The 18,834-nt window shown below is 38.6% G+C and overlaps 4 protein-coding genes across 9 annotated transcripts; all 4 read right to left on the bottom strand.

Moving 5' to 3' along the window:
• Nucleotides 1–2,309: 2,309 nt before the first annotated feature.
• Nucleotides 2,310–2,978, bottom strand: LOC133729707 (agamous-like MADS-box protein AGL61). Its single transcript, XM_062157272.1, has one exon. It carries the CDS (start codon nucleotides 2,976–2,978, stop codon nucleotides 2,310–2,312), a length of 669 nt encoding a protein of 222 aa, XP_062013256.1.
• Nucleotides 2,979–5,865: 2,887 nt separating this feature from the next.
• Nucleotides 5,866–6,546, bottom strand: LOC133729717 (agamous-like MADS-box protein AGL61). The gene has a single exon (XM_062157282.1). It carries the CDS (start codon nucleotides 6,544–6,546, stop codon nucleotides 5,866–5,868), a length of 681 nt encoding a protein of 226 aa, XP_062013266.1.
• Nucleotides 6,547–7,501: 955 nt separating this feature from the next.
• On the bottom strand, nucleotides 7,502–9,348 carry LOC133740055 (uncharacterized). Its single transcript, XM_062167906.1, has 4 exons — nucleotides 9,256–9,348; nucleotides 9,041–9,168; nucleotides 8,247–8,395; nucleotides 7,502–7,876 (listed from the first exon to the last, which is right to left on the bottom strand). Exons 2-4 carry the CDS (start codon nucleotides 9,138–9,140, stop codon nucleotides 7,799–7,801), a joined length of 327 nt encoding a protein of 108 aa, XP_062023890.1. The 5' UTR covers nucleotides 9,141–9,168; nucleotides 9,256–9,348; the 3' UTR covers nucleotides 7,502–7,798.
• Nucleotides 9,349–10,463: 1,115 nt separating this feature from the next.
• On the bottom strand, nucleotides 10,464–16,660 carry LOC133725273 (putative pentatricopeptide repeat-containing protein At2g01510). 6 transcript variants are annotated; one of them, XM_062152471.1, is made up of 6 exons: nucleotides 16,312–16,660; nucleotides 12,868–15,459; nucleotides 12,426–12,517; nucleotides 11,718–11,818; nucleotides 10,927–10,938; nucleotides 10,473–10,824 (listed from the first exon to the last, which is right to left on the bottom strand). In XM_062152471.1, exon 2 carries the CDS (start codon nucleotides 15,449–15,451, stop codon nucleotides 12,980–12,982), a length of 2,472 nt encoding a protein of 823 aa, XP_062008455.1. In that variant the 5' UTR covers nucleotides 15,452–15,459; nucleotides 16,312–16,660; the 3' UTR covers nucleotides 10,473–10,824; nucleotides 10,927–10,938; nucleotides 11,718–11,818; nucleotides 12,426–12,517; nucleotides 12,868–12,979. The 6 variants fall into 6 exon arrangements, 5 of the variants coding, with proteins under 5 accessions (XP_062008455.1, XP_062008453.1, XP_062008454.1 ...); XM_062152469.1 differs by having other exon boundaries at nucleotides 10,889–10,938; XM_062152468.1 differs by having other exon boundaries at nucleotides 10,474–10,938; nucleotides 16,312–16,376; nucleotides 16,466–16,660.
• Between the last annotated feature and the right edge of the window lie 2,174 nt (nucleotides 16,661–18,834).

Here is an 18,834-nt window from a genome sequence, read left to right on the forward strand (position 1 = left end):
GACGTGGCAAGCACGTGGGTCCAAAAAAAAGTGAAATGACCAATTTACCCTTCTTTTTTTTTTTTTAGAAAAATCCATCTATCGTCCCCAAACTATTTTGCCAAGACCAATTTGATGCCCAAACTCTCAAAAGTATCAATGTGATACCCAAAGACCTAAATTGGTATCAACGTGATACCTCCGTCCAAAATTTCTGACAGCGCCGTATGTTTGCTGACGTGGCAAGCACGTAGGTCCCAAAAAAAGTGAAATGACCAATTTACCTTTTTTTTTTTTGTTAATTCATTTTTTTCCTTTTCTTTTCATTTCTTTTTCTTCCTTCTTCTTCTGGGATTTTCTTCTTCTTCTTCTTCTTAGGGTTTCGCGGCGCCAAGCAGCTTGAGGCTGAAGCTTCCAATCGAACCTGATACCGGTCGAAGAACCTGCTGGTGCTGAGATGATCAACGACCCGTCGGCGTAAATTGGGGCCGCCGAGTTGTTAAGCGAGACGAGGCGTTCAGCCGGAACTCGGAAGGTACCGTGAGAGAGTGGCCGTCAAGGCGAAGTATGTAAGGTCTCCGAATGGAAGGCGGTCCAGTTCTAGGGATGCCATTTTAGGTATTCTTCTTCTTCTTCTCACTCCTCCTCTCTCTCTCCTCTCCTTCTCCTCCGCCCAAACCATCACTAACGCCGCCGAGATCCTCTCCAATTCCTGCTACAAATCCATCTCAGCGGCGTTAGTGATGGTTTGGGCGGAGGAGAAGGAGAGGAGAGAGAGAGAGAGAGAGGAGGAGAGAGAAGAAGAAGAAGAATAGCTAAAATGGCATCCCTAGAACTGGACCGCCTTCTATTTGGAGACCGTACATACTCCGCCTCGACGGTCACTCTCTCACGGTACCTTCCGGCTGAACGCCTCGTCTCGCTCAACAGCTCGACGGCCCCAATTTACGCGGACCGGTCGTTGATCATCTCAGCACCAGCAGGTTCTTCGACCGGTATCGGGTTCGATTGGAAGCTTTAGCCCCAAGCTGCTTGGCGCCCCGAAACCCTAAGAAGAAGAAGAAGAAGAAGAAGAAAAAGAAGATCCCAGAAGAAGAAGAAGGAATCACGTTGATACCAATTTAGGTCTTTGGGTATCACATTGATACTTTTAAGAGTTCGGGTATCAAATTGGCCTTGGCAAAATAGTTTGGGGACGATAGATGAATTTCTCTAAAAAAAAAAAGGTTAAATTTGTCATTTCACTTTTTTCGGGACCCACGTTCTTGCCACGTCAGCAAACAGACGGCGCCGTTAGAAAATTTTGACGGAAGTATCACGTTGATACCAATTTAGGTCTTTGGGTATCACATTGATACTTTTGAGAGTTCGGGTATCAAATTGGCCTTGGCAGCATAGTTTGGGGACGGTACCTGAATTTTTCTCTTTAATAAATGGGTCATGGCGGGTTAACCCACCGCCGACCCGCTTTTTAATCGTGCGGGTTCAACTCGCTTTATTTCGTGCGGGTTTCGAGTCGTGTTATCGGGTCGTGTCGGAATTGACAGCCCTAGTTGATAGTCTGCTTGATGTACTTGTACATTTGATACATTTTTTACTGCTTCTGATTTAAAAAGTTTACCCTAATGTCCAAGTACAAGACATTCATGAATGAAAAAATTCATAAATTGGAGACAATGAGAATGAAAGAAGAGAGGAATCGATACGGAAAATGATTCCTAAACCCATAAAGGGTTATTTAGGAACTGATTCCTGATAATGAGATGAGACCCACACTTATTCCAATATCTTTATATGTTAGTAAACGCAGGAACTCTCATATTCCAAAATCATTCCCTTTATATCCATTCTTATTCCAAGTAAGTAAACGTGCCCTCAAACTTGATCAAATTCAAAGGTCAAAAAACTTTGGAATTAGAGTTGAGACATTCATCAACTCAACTTATAACTTGAGTTTTATTCTAGTTATGGCTGATTATTTAACTTCCAATTTATAAACACAACTTTTTATATTTTTTTCATAAGGGTGTTTGGAACAGACTTACACATTTTAATAGGAACATGTCATAGAGCCATAAAATCTTGACCTCGTGCACACAAGGGATTTGGATTTGGATTTGCAAGAGAACCCTAAGCTGTTGTCACTAACCTAGACTCAAAAAAACCATTGTTACCAGTAATTGGTTTCATTGGTAGATTGGTTTTCTGATTGTGAAATCTAACCAAAGCACTGAGCAACCAAAGAGACATTGCAAATCCCAATTTTATAATTATTCAATTACGATCATAACTGAAAGACAAGAGTTATCATTGCTAGCTTGTAACCGCCTTCAAAAAAAAGAACCATGTCCATAGCCATAGGCACAAGAAGGGATCATGGAACCATGACATCCATTAATCTCAGCAAACTTTCTCTCAGAAAGATGATGATCAAGATTCATCACAGAGAATGGTACTGAAAATTTGGCAGGACCATTTATTTTGTGGATTTGTTCAATCACATTCTTCTTGAGCTCCTCCATTGCAGCCTTCAACATCTGGAGCTCATCCAATCCAAGTTCCTCAATTGGCTTATCCCACCAACAATGACTCGATCGCTGGCTGTCTTTACTCATCTTGTCAAGCTCTTCCCCTCGCTTTTTCTCAGCCTCCAGTCGGCCTTGAGTCCCGGTTAGCTGCATGTTGAGCTCATGTTCAACACTAGCCTTCCTGGGGTACAGAGCTTGTTGAGTACTACTGGGAAATGATGAAGGGATTGGAGAAAGAAAGCGGCCGATGAGGGTCTTAATGCTAGGATGGCCGAAAGAGAAGGGCTTGTTGGAAGGAGAAAAGACTACTATTGCAATCTCAACTCCACAAAGTGTGCAGAGCTCACTAGCCTTCTTGAACAGTCCTGCACAACGTTTCGAGAATGTGACTTGTAAATTACTCCTGTTGGGAATTTTGGTGATTGCAATCTTTTGGCGACCCTGGCTCGGCTTCTTGATCTGCATTGCCATAGTAGAAACTTGAATTTTTGGAGGATATATAGACAATCAGAGACAGCTTTTGTTGTGTAGTTGATCAACTTGTGATGGTTTGGGGTATCCAGAAGCATGTATTTATACCAGTGCTCTTAAAGTAGCACAATTATTGTCCCAATGGGGACTTAATGCTCCAATTACCATATATGATTTCCACAAGATCTTCTGGAAGTTACGATTTCTTCTCCACTTAAGTGATATAATTACTATGAGAACTAATAATAACACATTATGATTGACATGATATGCACATCCACTTACAAAACGTATCCTTGTAGTAGCTGCAGCCTGCACCTGACTGAAACAATGAGCTCTTGCTTCTTTTGGTTATTCTATTCAAGGCTCATTCAACTGCAAATCGTTCAACATATTGCTTTAAGCCTTTTACTAAATCAAAAACAAAAACACACATGTTTTCTTGCTTGGCAGTGGCACCATGTTACATATATGTGAAATCCAAGGCTAGCTCAATCAACTATCTGATTGTTGTGTAAAGGTCACGCCACTCCTGAACTAACTAGGAGTTGTTCGGCAGAGCTCAAGGCAGGAGTCCCAGCCTAAGTACAATTGCTGTTGTATTTCAAAGCAGCTTCATCTGAAAGACCTCAGATAATGATTTTTAAGCACAATCCATGTTGGATAATCAAATTCATGTACTCATGAAATGAACCCACCAAGTTTATAACATTCATAACCAAAAAAGAGATAGAAAATGTTTACGACATTGGAATCCTTTGGATATTTTGCCCAAACGAGCAGTGTTCATTCCATCCATTCCTCAGCAATGCATAGAAGGTTAGTGAGTGAGATATTAACATGAAGAAAACGACATTTTCTGTCTAAAAAGGGTGATCAGCCATCCCATTTGCCGATTGGATCAACCTGATTGAAAACACCCTAAGTAGATAACCAAAGCTGAATCTGTCTCTACAATGACCTTACATGTGTTCATCTCTAGCAGTTCTAAGTCTAAAGTAGAGACTTCACACCTCGATCAGCACCTAATATCTCACCTCCCGTATTAATTATAGTTACAGAAAGGTTCCCTTCTTGAGCTATCTCCATTCAGCTTAACATAGCCTTGTGGAGGAGGTTGGCACTTTAATACAAAAAGGCTTGCCAGAGACTTGTCTATTGTCATCCACCTAGTTGAAGTGCATAATACAGAGCGCACCTCCATTTCCAGATGTGCTGAGGTTTATAACAATTCAGAAAATCCGTTAGCCAGTCCTCCAAATTTTTTAGACGCAGTAAGAGTGCAGTAGCTACCTCAGATCATCTTTCATAGGTAATAAGTATATGATAAGGTAGACTTAACTGGAGCATTGTATAATATATAAGTCATAAACTTGGTTATTTCTTTTAGCTCTGTAAGAGTTAGTTAAGAGCCTGTCCTAGACTTGGGAGGAATCCTCAAGTTGTAGCTAAAGCTCCGCTGCAGGGAGGGAGCTAAAGAGCTATAATTATTGCATATAGAGAACACATTCTTCACATACTACTGCTGGTTCACCAGAGTCAGTTTGATAACAAAAGCTGAATTTACAATTACAAGTAGGACACCAAATACAAGTATCACTCGATCATATTACTACAAAACCCAGTAGATAATGTTTATGATGTCCACGACCATATCAACTTTAAGGCTTCAAGCACCTCCTTACCTTAAAATGTTCCATTACTGTTCAGCAATAAAGAAATCAGCAACAAGAGCATCAGATTTTATACATTCAGAGGGAATGGAGGCCTTTAGCGCTAGAGAAACTTCACAATACCATCAATATATAAAGCTTATTTGTAAACTTTAAACTTGCCTCCAAAGCTCGGTCAGCAGCTAAATCTCATCTCATCATCCTTCACAGTTAAAAAAAATATACCTCAAGCATTGTATTTTATTTTTACATAGCCTTGTGGAGGAGGCTGTACTTCAGTATCAGACATTGGTCTAGTGGCTTCCACCCAAGGCTCAATGAAGTGCATGATGCTAATATTGGCAAAGAAGGGAAGCTTAAAAATCAGGAATAATAATAATAACAGCACCTCCATTTTCTTAAAACCTTAGACTTCAGATTATTCATTAGCCAATCCTCCACATTATAACTACAAAAAAAGCTACTGCAGATCATCTTTTGCGTATGGTACAAGTATATGATATGTTAGAGGGTCTTGCAAAGAACATAAGCAGCACCCTCAGTTAAATGTTCTCTAGCTCTGTACTCAATTAGAAGTAGGACACCAAATACAAGCACCACTAGTAATACCAAACCAAGTAGGCAAACTTATTGTTATCTGGACAAAATCAACTTCTAGGCTTCAAGCATCTCATCAAGCTTTCAAATGTTCCCATCAATCAAGATATCAGCAAGAACAGCATCATGATTCAGAACAAATGGAGGCCTTTAATAACAAAGGCTCGTTAGCTGGTGGTTAGTTCATAACTCACATTAAGACCTAAAGAAAATCTTATCTTACCAGTTGTTGAATACGGTCCAAATGCTCTTGTGAGTTGAATAGTATTTGCCTCCAAGCCATCTTGTAGAGGATCTGACTATAGGTTTTATGAACTCACATAAAACCCTGTAGAAATCTATTAATTAAGATTTCCCTCATGCATTTAGTATTTATTAAGAAGTAACTGCTCAACTTAACTGCTCTTTAATGATTAGAATATCATATAATTCTTCTTATAGGCATTTGGATTATGATCCAATGCCATAAAGATAAAGATGCTTGCAAACTAAACTCATAGCTACACATCTACAATCATAATTGAAAGACAGAACACCAATTATTAAGTGCTAGCAAGGTGCTAGCTTGTAACTGCCTTCTAAAGAAAGAAGAGCAATTAACTAAAAGAAAGGAAATTTCAGAAAAAGCCATGTCCATAACCAAAGCTATAGGCACTAGGAGGGATCATGGAACCATGTGATACATTAATCTCAACGGCTTTTCTCTCGGAAAGACGATGATCAAGTCGAATACCATTCATCATAAAGAATGGTACTGCAGAATTGCAAGGGTCATTCATTTTGTGGACTTCTTCAGTCACATTCTTCTTGAGCTCCTCCAACGCAGCCTTCAATGTCTGAAGCTCATCCAATCCAAGTTCCTCAATGGAGTTTTCCCACCAACAATGGCTTGATCTCTCGCTGTCTTCACTCAGCTTGTCAAGTGCTTCTCCTCGCTGTTTTTCAGCCTCCAAGTGACCTTGAGTCTGTGTTAGCTGCATATTGAGCTTATGTTCAACACTAACCTCCCTGCAGTACTGAGGATGTTGAGTACTACTTGAAACTGATAAATGGCTTGGAGTAAGAAAGCGGCTGATGAGGCTCTCAACACTAGGATGGCCAAAAGAGAATGGCTTGTTAGCCGGAGAAAAGACTATGATCACAATCTCAACTCCACAGAGTGTGCAGAGCTCACTAGCCTTTTTGAAGAGTCCTGAACAACGTTTCGAGAATGTGACCTGTAAGTTACTTCTCTTTGGTATTTTGGCAATCACAATCTTTTGGCGACCCTGGCTAGGCTTTTTGCTCTTCATCGCCATAGAAGAAACTTGGATTGTGGAGGAAGTATAATGAATGAGACAGGGAAACAATACTAATGCTAGCTTATCTGTTCTTGCAGTGAATCAACTTGTGATGTTTTGGGGGGTATATCCATACATAAACATATATTTATACTAGTGTAGTGCTCTTAAAGTAGCACTTATGTTGGGCATTTTATTGTGCAATTGGGGTCTTAATGCTCCGTTACAGTAAATTATAACACAAGATCTTTTGGAAGTTTCTTTTTGCCAAGGAAGATCTTTGGGAAGTTAAAATTTTTTTTATTCACTTAGTAGATTATTACTCCGAACATTAATAACCCCATTATGATTGGAATAATAGAGACTCATAAACTTAATTTTAGAAGTCAATGTGACCCACCTACACGCACACACACACTTGTGCTGTGCAATCTGCACCTGACTCTGATAGCACCCGACTGAAACAAAGAGCTATTGTTTTTCAGGTAGTCTCCTCCTGGTTCTTCTCATGTGGCAAAAGTAAAAGGCAACTGAGTCCATTTCGTTTCGATCTTTATCAGCATTATCAACACCTAAAATATAGGGGTAAAAGTAAAACACGCGCACAATCTATTTAATAGCACAGTTCATCTTGAAGAAATTCAGGTGTATCATCTCAAATCCTCATACTGCAAGACAAAATTGCAAAGACAAACTGTCTCAGCAAAACCATCCTTGTCTTCTGAATAACTATAGAATTGCATTGTCAATGACCACGAGCCAGAAACCAAGAATTAGTGCTAATATCGATTCTAGAAAGAAGAGAACTAAACATGCCAGGAAAAGGTTGAGATGTTGTATTGTACAACCATTCTTTTATAACTCAACAATATAAGAAAATTTCTGAACAGCTCAACTGTATAGTATATGAAAAGGTTGAGATTTGATATTATGAAATTACTGTCACAGATAATCAGTTGGGCAAGCCAGTAAAGACTTCAATGCCATTATACTTTGCAGGCTAACTTTAAAACATGTTGCTAGAAGATAGAACATGGACACCGCATGCAACGAGAGTACTCCAATGAAGTTACAAAGTAGATTGCTCAACTAAATCCAGTTGACCATAGTAACCATACACTAAATCGCCAAACTTTGTCCATGAAATTTAAGTGAAGAAATACTAGAATCTAAAGAAAGCAACACTCTTCTTTCTAGGTTCCGTACATTTTGCAGCAGTGATTTCGCAGCAGACAACTTTTCTGTAAAGGACATGCTAGTTCTAAAATAACTAGGATTTCATTGGCTGAGCTAGAGGCCTCCAGAGTCCCAGCCTATACTTGTGGGTGTATTTCAAGATCAGCTTCCTCTGCAAAACAGAAATCAGATAACAAAGTTTAAATAAGTTCCATGTTAGACAATTGAAGAATTGAACTGATGAAATGAAACCACAAGTCTACAACATTGGAGTCCTTGGAATTTCATTCCCAAAAGGGCATAGTTCGCATTCATTCCAATAATAAAGAATGCATAAAAGATTACTGAGTGAGATCCAATCAATAAGCAAACAAGAATGAGCATACCAAAGCTCTTTTTGGTTACAAATACCAGAGCCTTGGTATAGCTGCAATTGTATACGTTCCTAATGTAATAACTACTGTTATGGTAAAAACAAACTTCCATGTGCTACGGTGTGTTTGTGCCCATAAAGTAAGTGATGTAGATTTGAGATGGATTACTTGTTTGACAGGGATGCCAAGTTTCTTCAGTCTGAGAGTACGAGTGAGGAGCAGCTTCTGAAAGTCACCAATCTCAGATTCAATTTTAGCCACATGAGCTTCCACCCCATTGCCTATTCCTTTTAAAAATTCGGGTATCCCGACTTTCTCTGCAAGAAAAAGAACCAGCAAAACACAATTTGAGATTTCCAACTGACTCAAACTGCTCTTTTGATGCATCAATTCTAACAAAACTCCACTTCCAGGAGATGTTCATTATTTTGACACCCACCATTTTGGTCTAAAACAACTAACTAAACCGTGAACATAAGCAAAAACTTTTTGGATACCAAATCACATTTCTTTCTAAGTGGCAACAAAAATGCTCAAACAGAACCCAAGTGTGATGTTAAGTAGCAGTGAAAAATTCCTCACTGAGCCTTTTTATCCCCAACTTCCTCAGCAACCCAAAGGCGAGAGAACATAAAGCATATCAAACCTCATTGTATATTCGCACGGGCGGGCAATAAATTACAATGCTTATGAAACCTAAATAAAGAGCACCACAAAACCCCATTTTGAAATGACCTCAATTCAGTTTTCTAAGCATCCAAACAAAACCTCCAATGTCATAAAACAGCTACTAAACAACATACACAATGTCCTTGTATTTTCGAAGAAATGCGAATCTGGAAAATCCTAAAACCCAGAATTTACTTTTCAATCATTATGGGAACCCTTATATGAAAGACGAAGAAGCAATCCAATGGTACTAAACCCTGAAGGTGAAAAAAAAAAAAAAAATGCTTGCTTACCCAAGTATGGGGTTGATTTGGTGGAGAAGCTGGCGAGCCCAGTTGTTGAATGTGGAGTCAAAATTGCTCTGGTGTGGAACAGTATTTGCCTCCAAGCCATCTTCTGTTTGAGAGCTACACAAAAAGCTCTGCATTCAATCAGAGAAATCGAAGACCCATATTTTCTTTCACAACAATCAATCAGAGAAGGGAGATGTAGCTCAATCAGAATATACCTGATAAAGCTGCCCAAGAAGAACAGTCGAGTCGAGACTGCGAACTGGGAGAGAGGGCTTTGGCGGAGTGCTCTGGGTTTTACCACCTCAACCCTTTTTTATTTGCACAAAAAAAAAAAAAAAAAAAAAATTGATTATAAGTATTAAGGGTTGAGATCATTTTATACTGTGTTGGGTAATTTACAATGTTGGTGCATAGAAGAATTTCCTTAAGTTTCACGTTCTCATTATTTTAGATAATAAACAAGCAAGTGCATCGCACATGTATAAGACTAGTTAATTATAATTAATAACACATTTTCTATATATTTACCTCTACCTTCACATTACTCTACTAGCCTCTTGACAAGCCAATAAGCGTTTTTCAATTAACAAATGAAAAAATTATAACTGCAATATGATAAGAGTGTTTTTTTTTTTTTTCAATGCTTTTGCTTTTGCTTAGGTTCATTTATAAGATCGAGTAGGTACTCCCCTAGTTGTTTATGAGTCGAACTCACGACCTTTATTTATAAAAGAGAGACTTATGACACTAGACTAAATGATACTGAATCGTTAACATTTCATTTGAATTTTTTGGATATTTAATCAATTACCAACAAATCCTTTATATATAGATTATAAATTGTATAATTTAATTATTTTTCTTGAAAATTGACTTAATATATAAGATTTTCTGGATCATTTAAAAACTGATTTTGCGTTTCAAAAAAAAAAAAAAAAAAAAAAACTGATTTTGTCTCCAAACAATCAAAACAAAACGATTGAGCAAACCCAAACAGGCAAACCATTTGGCATGATGGGCGAGCTGCATTGCTATACCACCGAACTTGTGCATAATTTCAATGACATCTCACGTAACTTGTGCAACAAAGCGGTTGGAGTCAACTAAAAATAGTACAATAATTTGTTACATTACAATCACAATTTCGCACTAGTGACAGTGGTTGATACTAGAGCCGTAGAGGCAAGTGTCATCGCCCAGGTTGGGATGGCCAAGAAGAGCATGTGTCACCATATCACAAAAGATTGATGAACATAAAAACTCTCTAAAATTATTTTAAGTAGTCTAGTGACTTTAGTCATTAGGGACAATGAAAGTAGATAATATTTTAAAATACATTTTTCTTTTTCTGTGAGGTTAAAATCCCAGTACTAAGCTCAATCCTCCACCCTGCTTAATCAGTTAATCACTATGAGATGACAACCTTGAAACATACCTAGGAGTTGTATGTGGAGGTTTCCAGTATGTAATTACTACTCAAAATTTGTAACAAAGTAAACTTTAACATTCACAAATGAGATGACAATCGTGAACCCTTGTAGCTTTAATGAGTTTATTAGTAGAAACTAATCTCGATTACACAGAGCATCCCCATATGCACAATTATCATTTCTTAAAGCTTGGATTTTGTACGCTAGGCTTCCTACTTGCTACAACTAAAATCCTCCTAATTACCAAAATTAACTGCTGATTGCAGACTCCCCACTGCACTCCTTGTTGGCCTGTATTCTCTATTCAGTATTGCGACCCAATGTTTGATACCATCGTCAGTGATAGTAGGCAATCTATTCGAAGAAGCAAATTCTTCAAAAGGCATCACATATGGAAAACTGAAAAAAAAAAATTAACCATTGAGGAAGCTGCAGTTTGCAAGCTACTTTTCCCACCTGGGCAACATCCTGAAATGGAACATCAACTTTTTAGCTGATAGGGTCTGAGAACCTTAGCAAGTATCTTTATCTATGAGAATTGTCAGCTTATGAGATATCTTAAAATAGTTAGATAACCATTTTCTTCAAGATTCTATTAGACATATTTCAAAAATAAATATAACAAACAGAAGCAGGGCTAACCAAACCCAATATGTTTAGGCATGTACTAAACCACTCAATTGAGATGAAGAACAGAAGACAAACGAAGTAAGAAATATGAAAATTTCATAACAATCATATACAGTTGGAGCTGATATTGTGCTACCTTTTCTGATGCAAGGATGATAAAAGTCATAAAACAAATTTTAATGAAACAGAAAAAGCATATTAAAGTTTATACACAGAACATAATGCCCAACAAGCAACATTTTTTTTTTCTTTTTTACTTTTTTTGAAAGAGGATCAAAGGATTTCACTCCTACCCCCATGGTGACTCGAACCCATGACTTCGTCATTAGGTAGTGAGTGCTCTAACCACTGAGCTAACATAATGCCCAACAAGCAACATATGCAAGCCTACTATTCTGGTTGGTTAATTTTCTATTACCTTTTGTTACTTTTTAATGTTTTTATAAGTTCTACAAAAGTGCCCAAGTGGCAGGATAATGCCCATGTGCCAAAACAGAACTAAAACAACATAATATGTGTAAATCATATCACAAATCAAACACAAATTTCCTTCCTGCATTTGGGTACGTCGAATCATAAAAAGACATGGAAATTTGCAATTGGAACTTTGTCCTTACCTCTGGGGACATTATATGTTGCAGAAAAGTAGCATATCTCCACTATTTGTCTGTCCTGTTCGACTATGAGAAGAGATGGCTGGATGGGCAGAGCACTGAGGCTGGGTAGGTTGAGCAAATGAGATCAGAAGAGAGGAATTTTATTAGTAAGAGAAATTAAACCACTTTTTATAAAAATATCTAGATTCAGTCATTTATATAGAAGAGACACGTAAAAGAGCTACCGTCCTACCTTTCCGACTACTCTTGTTTTGAAGTTGTATAAAATACATCTAACAACTACAATTTTGGTCGTTTATATAAATATGTATAGGTTAATCAAGTTCACCGGTATCAAAAGTGGAGCAAACCTTCTGAATTGTAAAATGTTAGCATTTTGGTGATTCAAATTCAAAATTCAAAATTACTCTGCGGACAGTCATCTAACTCAACCAGGCAAATGGCTAGTGGAATTGTCACAACCCTAAAGTGTTCCTCACAGTCAACAAAAGAAACAAAATGAATCAGATGTTAGCTTTGCCTATTTCTGAAAATAAATTGTATAGTTTCAGATACTTGCTGTTGCATTTTAATGAAAAAGGTGATTCAAAATGAACTTAATAAAAAAGTTAAAATTTTAAATGAAAAAGGTGATTAAAATGAACTTAATAAAAAAGTTAAAAAAGGAGAAAAGAACAGAACAGAAGACAAGTCTCCCTGTTATCTCACCATATTTTTTCAAATAATAATATTGGTGTCATGAACAGGCGCTTGCTAGTTGCATGCAATAACTCCATATCAAGATTCAAAACTGGTGTTACCTGAAAGAGGACACAGATAATATATTAATTCAAACCCCAAGTAGGATTATGAATATTGTAGAATAACATTACTGCCTGGAAACTTAGTATCAGTTTAGAGGCAAAACCAATCAAACACAACATATCTTCAAAAGTGATGCAACCACCAGACAAAGTATAAATCGGAATAAAAATTTCTTCAAGACCACCATGGATAATACTGATAATTGGAATTGAATTTAGTGAATAATTAATCCCATATAGAAAACAAATTCAAAACTACCGAAGTACTTGGCCAAGGCAGAAGGAGGAAAAAGAAATCTAAAATAGCAGATATAGGAGATTCAATTGAACTCAAATGAAAGCCCTACCTTTTTTCATGAAGATGTGCTAAATATTGCACACAGACTCACAGGGGTTGCAATTTAAATATGACAGGTCACATACATATGATAAATGATAATGCCCGGTTTAGAAAAAATGTCACCAAAAGTCCCCACAGGAGCAAAGCCCATCTCTAAAATGATGGAACCTGCTCGAGTCTCTAACTGTTATTTCCCTCCCAACAATCTTAGTGATCACTTTAATTGCAGCATGGCAGTCTGTGCAAGCTCGTAAATTCTTCATCACCACTATAGGCGAACCTTCTGGTGTGCTGATCAATGCAAATGCAATTGCTAATCGTTCACTGTGATATTTAAGAGACTCCACTTTTATTTCCTCATCTTCATTGTGAAGGGCACAGCTTGTGTCAGCCTTGTGTCCTTCCTCTTCCATCTCCTTCGCCAACTCATCAATTTTTGACATAATTTTTCCACTCTCTGGATGGCTATGGTCATTCACTGTAAATACATGAATGTTGTGTTTGATTTCTACCCAACTATACGCTGTAACCTTTCTCACTCCTCTCTCCCTCATTGCCTTCTTCACTTCCCTCAAACTCTCCCACTCACCTGTTTCTGCATAAATGTTTGACAAGTTGACATAAGCAGCTGCGTCCCTAAGCTCGGCCATATTGAAAAGTCTGCTTGCGGCTCTCTCTGCCAATTCTTGATTCTTATGAATTCTGCATGAGTTTAGTACAGACGACCACATAATCTCATCGGGCTCAAATGGCATTCGAGCCATTAATTTCTCTGCTTCATCAAATCTCCCACTTCGACACAACACATCCACCATTGATGCATAGTGTTCTCTCTTTGGAACAATGTTAGAGTTATGCATCAAGGAGTTGAAGTAATGTAGTCCTTCTTCAACAAGCCCACAGTGACTACAAGCAGTCAAAACGCTCAAGAAGCTAACAGAATCTGGTGCAAAACCTGACTGAACCATCCATTCAAATGATCTAAGAGTCCCTTTACCATCACCATTTTGTGCATAAGCTGAGATCAGGGCATTCCAACATACAATATTTCTCTTTGGCGTCTCTTGAAAAGTCTGAAGAGCATCTTTCATGGACCCACATTTTGCATACATATCTAGAAGTGCACTGGCAGGAAAAACGTTGCAAATGAATCCTAATCTGATGACTGATGAGTGTAACTGCTTTCCTAGTGAGAGTGAAGCCAAATTTGCAGAGGCTCTTAAAATGCTTGCGAAAGTGGCCTGGTCGGGACTAACATCTCCTCTGCGCATCTCATTGTACAGTTCCAGGCCTTCTTCATGGAGTCCCTTCTGAACATATGCTGAGATGAGTGCAGTCCATGGCACTGTACTTCTGTCAGCCAGACTAGCAAATATACTTCTGGCTTCGGTATATCTGCCACATTTGCCATACATGTCAACCAAAGAATTTCCAACCTGAGATTCTGAATCAGCTGTTGCTACAATGGCCTGGGAATGTATCTGCCGGCCCACATTTATGTTCAGAGTATTCGCTGCTAAGCTCAACATGGTTGCAAAAGGGAATTGCTTCCGGTCATATTTGGTAAGCTGCAATTCACGGAAAAGATCAAGAGCCTCTTTAAATTGCCCATCCCAAACATAGGAGGAGATGATTATATTGTAAGAAATACAATCCAACTCTGGCATCTCATCAAAAAGTTTCCTTGCTTCAACCACATAGTCATGCTTTGAGTAGAAATCGAGCAATGCATTTCCCACAAAAACGTTCCAAACAAAATTAGTCTTAACCACAAAACCATGAACCTGTTGCCCAAGCACAATGTCATCTAAACCGATACCGGCACAAAGTACTGCTGCAAATGTAAATTCAGAAGGCTTGTAACCCAGATTTTGCATTTCAGCAAAGAGGTTAATAGCACCTTCATTCAACCCATCTTTCGAGTACCCTGTTATCAATGCATTGAATGTAACAGCATCTCTTTCAGGCATTTCCTTGAAAAGCCGAAAAGCAAAATCCAGGCAATGTGATTTGCAGTAGGAGTCAACCAGAGAATTGCAGACCATGAGTGTAGAATGATATCCCAATTTAAGGATATGAGAATGAACCTGAACTACTTCCTTTGTAGCATCCATGTTGCTGCATCCAGATAATAGAGTTGCAAAAGTCACATAATCCGGCTTAGTTCCCCACCTATGCATCTCGGCGTAAAGTTTAAATGCTTCACGGTATTGACCAGCTTGCGAATACCCACCTATCAATATTGTCCATGTTACAGCTGTACGCTCAACCATGCCGTCAAGCAACTCTCTAGCCTTACAAAGATTACCACAGTTGACATAACTGGAAATCATCAGGTTTACTGAGAAAGTGTTTTTCTGAGGCATCTGCTCAAACACCTGTCGTGCTCGAGATAACTGGCCTCGTTCTAACAAGTTCTTGAGCTGAAAATTAGAGCGGTACGTGTTGGGATCGAAGCCCGTCTTGATGATGCTGGCATCTATGAAACTTGGGGGGTTGAGGTGGAAACAGAGGAGTCCTTTCAGTTTTGGGGATTCAGAGACTCTTAAACTCGCACATTGTTTGATCAGGTTTGATCTAAATGCTGTCATAGGCTAAACTGTGGACAAAAGCAATCACATTTTAGCAAACATATAGTAAAGCACAGGTCTTTTATTGCAACGAAAATCAAAACAGTACGTAATGTGATGTAAAGAGTTACATAGGCCCCAATTTCTCAGCAACCAAATACAGTGGCGGATCCAGGATTCAAACCTTGGGTGGGCTTGGATTTCTTAACAATTTTTTTTTTTTTTTTGGTGCTGGAACTACTGGAATACACCAATTCAATGAAGGATTCAACAACCAAACTATAATTAAACAAAAGAAATTAAACGAAAGAATACTAACAGTTCATACCGCTGGACCAGCAATGTTGTTAAACAAATTAATCAAACTATAATTGAGCAAACATTATACACAATTGCATCACCGAAGTGTCCCAATACTAAAAAATTTACATACTAAAACACCAACAAGTATTTATCAGATGCCATCAATAGCATTTTACGGATTACCACAAAAACAGTGACATGAGAGGTCCTCCATGGATCCTCTCCTCCGGAATTTTAAAGTCAAAGCTCTTTATCCCATCACTGCTTCCAACACCAGTTCCATACCCATTTCTCTCTTTCTTCTCAGAACTCAATGACTAACTCCATTTAATCAAACTAAGGTTAGACATCTTTTAATCTAAAAAATAAAACTATAATCAATTAATCAAAGTATCAAACCAACTAACCAACCAAGCTCGGAGCATCAGTCATCTTCTAATCAAAAGAACACCACAGCGCCACAGTCATCAATTAATCAAAGTATCTAAGTATCAATCCAAGTAACACAAGAACAAGAGTAGCAAAACTGCAGAACCCAAGTAACAAAAGAAAATCCCAAAGAAAAAGAGTTTAATTACCTCTAAATGATATGCGATTGAAGAAACAATTATGATTGTCTATGCCCAAGGCTTGGCTCATGTGTCTGAGATTTGCCCCAAATTGAATTCGACATCAATTCTTAACCCTAAAATTTGCCCCAAATTCAATTGACTGAATTGAACACATACTTACAATTTCAGGAATTAAAAGTGTTCACAGATTGTATTTGAGTCTGGAATTAAGGCCTTTTTAGAAGAAGAAGAAGAAGGAGAAGAGATGGACCGATTAAGGTCTGAGTCTCTGAGAGAACGTGAGAGGCTGAGAGCTAAAAAGTTTGACCGAGACTCCAAACATCAGTCTGAGTCTTTGAGACTTGAGACTGACCGGCCTGGGTTTTACCACCTAAACCCTTTTAAATTTGCAAGAAAAAGAAAAGGGCAAAAAAAAAAAAATATATATATATATATATATCAAACTGATTGTGCGGCCTGTGGCCTGTGCCTGGTGCCTACCCATTACCCCTCTCCATACGGACAATACCCTTTAAATAAGGACAGTGCCCTTCAACATTTTTTTTTCTCTCATCTTTTTTGATAAAACGTAAAGTACAGAGAGTTTACAAACCAGAGCTTCTAGTCAACCCATTCCTATTTGGTCAAACAAGACCACATTTCTAACCGATTGGGGAAACTTGCTTTCCTCAATAATCACCGGAACTTCTCGTATGTCCTAAGTTAGCTAAGGGCATCGATCAAAAAATTTGCTTCTCGTAATACATGTTTTTTTTTTTAGCTGAAGCAAATAAGAGACATGCCCCTTACTTGAATTTTGTTTGGACCCAAAATGAACATTTTGGTCTGACAAGGCATGTGTTGGAGAAATTGAGCCAATGTCAGTGGCTCAAGCTATATATTGTCGACAAGTTCGAAATATATATTTAGAGGCTAAATAAAGCCTACTATGGAAACATGAAAAGTCAACTTTAGCACATTTTCCTACTTCGGCTAGGAAAAACCGAGCTAGACAAGGAAGGAGGGGTGGCAGACTAACCAAATGAAATCGAAATGTGCTGAAACTTTCCAGATCCATTCTAGACAGCCCAATGATCATTTCTTATGAAGAGTGCAAGAGCTTTTTTTGAGTGGAAGGCCTTCAAACAATCAGCCCAATTTTCTACAGAAGCAAAACTGGAAAACTGGACCTGTAAGAGGTCCAGCAGCATTTTCGGCCCAACCACATGGAATAAAAATCTGAAAATTTGTCAGGATGATCTACACTCATAGTGGAACATTTCATATGAAGAAGTCGAAGGCATATAATGAAGTCTTGTTGGAGAAATAATTGAAGGAATAAAGGGGCAGAAACTGACCTAAAACCAGCTCAATATTCACATGTTCATGTTTCCTACGCACATGAAGAAAGCTAGATGTTTTTCTCTTTTTCCTTGGATATATTTTTCTTCTACAATCTCTTTAATAGATCATCACCACTTCCATGTTGCTGCACCTTCATGCTTTGCTTTCATTTCATCTTTTCTCTATCTTTTCCATATTTTACAAGTGAACTTAGATCTACTTTCATTATTTTTCTTCCACTCATCATTTCACTCCTCTTTTTCTTCCCTATATAAACACCTTCTCCTCTCATTCTAACACACACATTCACATACAACAACAACATCTCTAAGATGATCTAAGTTCTCTCTAGAGCAAACCTCTCTAAGAGCAACTCCTCTCCCTCTCTTTCTCTTTCTCTTACCGGTGATCACACTCCTAGTCCTAGTCTTCTCAGAAGCCGACTTTCATTGCCACCAAACCCTCTGTCAACGTGCTTCGGTCCTAGTCTCCTCGGGAGCCGACGGTAGTGCCGCGACCACAACGGTTACAGAACCAGCCAAGCAAGGGTAACGCCCTAGCAACCCAGCCAAGCAAGGGTAACGCCCTAGCAACCCAGCCAAGCTAAAGTCACGCTTTAGCAAGATCTTAATACTTCCCGGTGATTTCGCTCTGCTCAATCTGCAATATTGAGTATCGATTGTGTGAACAAGAAGAAACTACAGCAAAGTCCTTACCACAAGGCACAAAGAATCCCGCGACGAGGTTGGTGCTCTCCTCGTCTACAATCGCTTGAAAGAAGTCAGGTCACAATCGCTTGAAAGAAGTCAGGTCAAGGGACACCCCCGACGACCGCACCCGAACGGTGCTGGCACGCCCGCGCAAGAAAAGAGACTGTTGACCAGCTGCAACAAAATTGGAGCCAAACATTTTGGCACACCCGGTGGGACAAGGTTAGAATTTTTTTTTTCTTGAAGCACATTCAACCACCGGGCTTCAAAACAAACATTTTGGCACGCCCAGTGGGACAAGGTTAGAATTTTTTTTTTTTTAAGACATTCAACCACCGGGCTTCAAAACAAACATTTTGGCACGCCCGGTGGGATTATACTAGAGTCTTTTTTCGTCATCATTGAGATGCCAGGGGAAAATCTTTACCAAAAGAAATTCCTAAAGTGAATTGATGGACAATGTTGCCACCATTGGCGATACCACCATTAATGATGA

The sequence above is a fragment of the Rosa rugosa genome, chromosome 1 (assembly GCF_958449725.1).
Source record: "Rosa rugosa chromosome 1, drRosRugo1.1, whole genome shotgun sequence".
NCBI classification, from domain to species: domain Eukaryota; kingdom Viridiplantae; phylum Streptophyta; class Magnoliopsida; order Rosales; family Rosaceae; genus Rosa; species Rosa rugosa.

Coding starts and splice junctions, on each gene's coding strand:
- LOC133740055 (XM_062167906.1), bottom strand. CDS start 9,140: ATGGCTTGGAGGCAAATACTGTTCCACACCAGAGCAATTTTGACTCCA. Junction 8,396..9,040: donor CAAATCAACCCCATACTTGG/GTAAGCAAGCAT, acceptor TTTTTCTTGCAG/AGAAAGTCGGGATACCCGAA. Junction 7,877..8,246: donor TTGGCATCCCTGTCAAACAA/GTAATCCATCTC, acceptor TCTGTTTTGCAG/AGGAAGCTGATCTTGAAATA.
- LOC133729707 (XM_062157272.1), bottom strand. CDS start 2,978: ATGGCAATGCAGATCAAGAAGCCGAGCCAGGGTCGCCAAAAGATTGCA.
- LOC133729717 (XM_062157282.1), bottom strand. CDS start 6,546: ATGGCGATGAAGAGCAAAAAGCCTAGCCAGGGTCGCCAAAAGATTGTG.
- LOC133725273 (XM_062152470.1), bottom strand. CDS start 15,451: ATGACAGCATTTAGATCAAACCTGATCAAACAATGTGCGAGTTTAAGA.